At 45.3% G+C, this 1,958-nt stretch overlaps 1 protein-coding gene across 1 annotated transcript in view; it reads right to left on the bottom strand.

Annotated features, from left to right (window-relative positions):
* Positions 1-574, bottom strand: part of LOC113222437 (A-kinase anchor protein 4-like) — an 8,390-nt gene extending 7,816 nt beyond the window's left edge. Inside the window, 1 exon segment of the mRNA XM_031934982.1 lies at positions 456-574. Coding sequence (XP_031790842.1) covers positions 456-551 — 96 coding nt within the window. The 5' untranslated portion in view covers positions 552-574.
* Between the last annotated feature and the right edge of the window lie 1,384 nt (positions 575-1,958).

The raw sequence follows: 1,958 nt of genomic DNA, 5'->3' as shown, positions 1-1,958 counted from the left end.
ACAAATTAATTAAATAATAATATGTGTGGCATTTGAACATGATTGAAGACTGTGAAGCCCTGTGAAATTACTCGAAGTTTGGGGAACAGACCATGAAGCATTTTGCCCTCCTGAGGGGTCCTAGGGTAACACTGTTAGCTAGGTAATATTATTATGACTTAAGAGGTCTTAACTAATAGGGGCTGGTTGCTAGGTAACCACCACTCCTCCCTCCCCTGAGGCTCCTCCCCAGCCTCCCCTCCCTAGGTCCTTTACATCACACCACACCCTGTCCCCCCTTGATTTTTATCTCTGTGTGATGTATGAGCACGCTGGCCCCTGACAGACCTTGTTGAGCTTGGTTGCTTGAAGAAGTCATGGTATCATCATCCATTAGTTTATCTTGGGTCCCAGGGATATCTATACCCATATGCCAATTTTTCCTACTCCTCGGCATGAGTCATTTTTTATCTTACCACTTTTCGGTCCTGATCTTGCTGTCCTGCTGGGTTGTAGAGATCTACCTTGCACACACCCCTGTGGCTGCGGAACCAGTCAATATCGTCAGACATCTGGAAAGAGAAAGAAAAGAAAGCTGAAATGCTTATATATGGTTTTTGGAAACCAGATCAGTTTGGATAAGAATCTCTGGAGGGGTTCTGAAATCCATTTTTGTGTTTCATACATAGGTTTAGGCTAGGGACTGGTGGGGCGAGCAGTGGGGGACACATTAAGATGTTTGAACTTGATGCTCAGGATCATTATCTTTTAGCAAAATCCATAGTCTCCTTTAATTTAGACTCCCCATATCAAGTATTTGGAATCATGAGAGTATGATGACCTGGGAATCAAATTTAAAAGGAAATCTAGTGACTTTGGGGATTACATTTAGTGATTTACTTCTACCCAACTCTACTAACTAAATCTCTCTGATCTCCACATTTCTTTTTTTTTTGTCTTTTTTTTTCCTTTTTGTGGAGAACGGGGTCTCGCTGTATTACCCAGGCAGGTCTCGAACTCCTGGGCTCAAGCTATCCTCCCGCCTCTGCCTCCCTGAGAGCTGGGATTACAGGCGTGAGCCACCGCGCCCGGCTGATCTCCACATTTCTTTACCCCCTCGAGTACTTTCAAAACACTCCAGCTCACGTTACCCCCTCTAACTTAATTCTAGCTAACTCCAGTTCACCCAGTCTTTCCCATTACACTAAAGAAAGTGAAATTAGATAAACAGCTATAATACATCACTCAAAGCCACTGGAAAAGACTAAAGTCAATAGCAGTAAATAAATAGCCCTTTTATCAAAACAACATATACAATTTCAATATATAGAACAAGATTCTGAATGGTGAGAAAACCCAGTTTAATAACCATAAATATAACACCAAGAGACAGAAATCTTTTTTTTTTTTTTTTTTTGAGACGGAGTCTTGCTCTGCCGCCCAGGCTGGAGTGCAGTGGCCGGATCTCAGCTCACTGCAAGCTCCGCCTCCCGGGTTCACGCCATTCTCCTGTCTCAGCCTCCCGAGTAGCTGGGACTACAGGCGCCCACCTCGTCGCCCGGCTAGTTTTTTGTATTTTCTATTAGAGACGGGGTTTCACCGTATTAGCCAGGATGGTCTCGATCTCCTGACCTCGTGATCCGCCCGTCTCGGCCTCCCAAAGTGCTGGGATTACAGGCTTGAGCCACCGCGCCCGGCAGAGACAGAAATCTGAGAGAAGACCAGACCCTGATCCAATAGGATCAAGTTTAATTTATTTTAGAAAGAAAAAATAATCTCTGCCAACTTCCTTCCATCATTACCCCGCCCCGGCCACCACCTCCCAACCCAGTCTGGAACTAAAAGTAAAAAGGAAATGACAGAACCCAGTGACTGATTTGTGCTACGTAAGACCTGAGATTTATACTCAAAACACACAGTTGGGCCGGGCGCGGTGGCTCAAGCCTGTAATCCCAGCACTTTGGGAGGCCGAGACGGGC

This window comes from Piliocolobus tephrosceles, chromosome X (genome assembly GCF_002776525.5).
Source record: "Piliocolobus tephrosceles isolate RC106 chromosome X, ASM277652v3, whole genome shotgun sequence".
NCBI lineage: Eukaryota > Metazoa > Chordata > Mammalia > Primates > Cercopithecidae > Piliocolobus > Piliocolobus tephrosceles.
The sequence above is the reverse complement of the archived record's forward strand: the minus strand, read 5'-3'. Positions and strand labels throughout refer to the sequence as shown.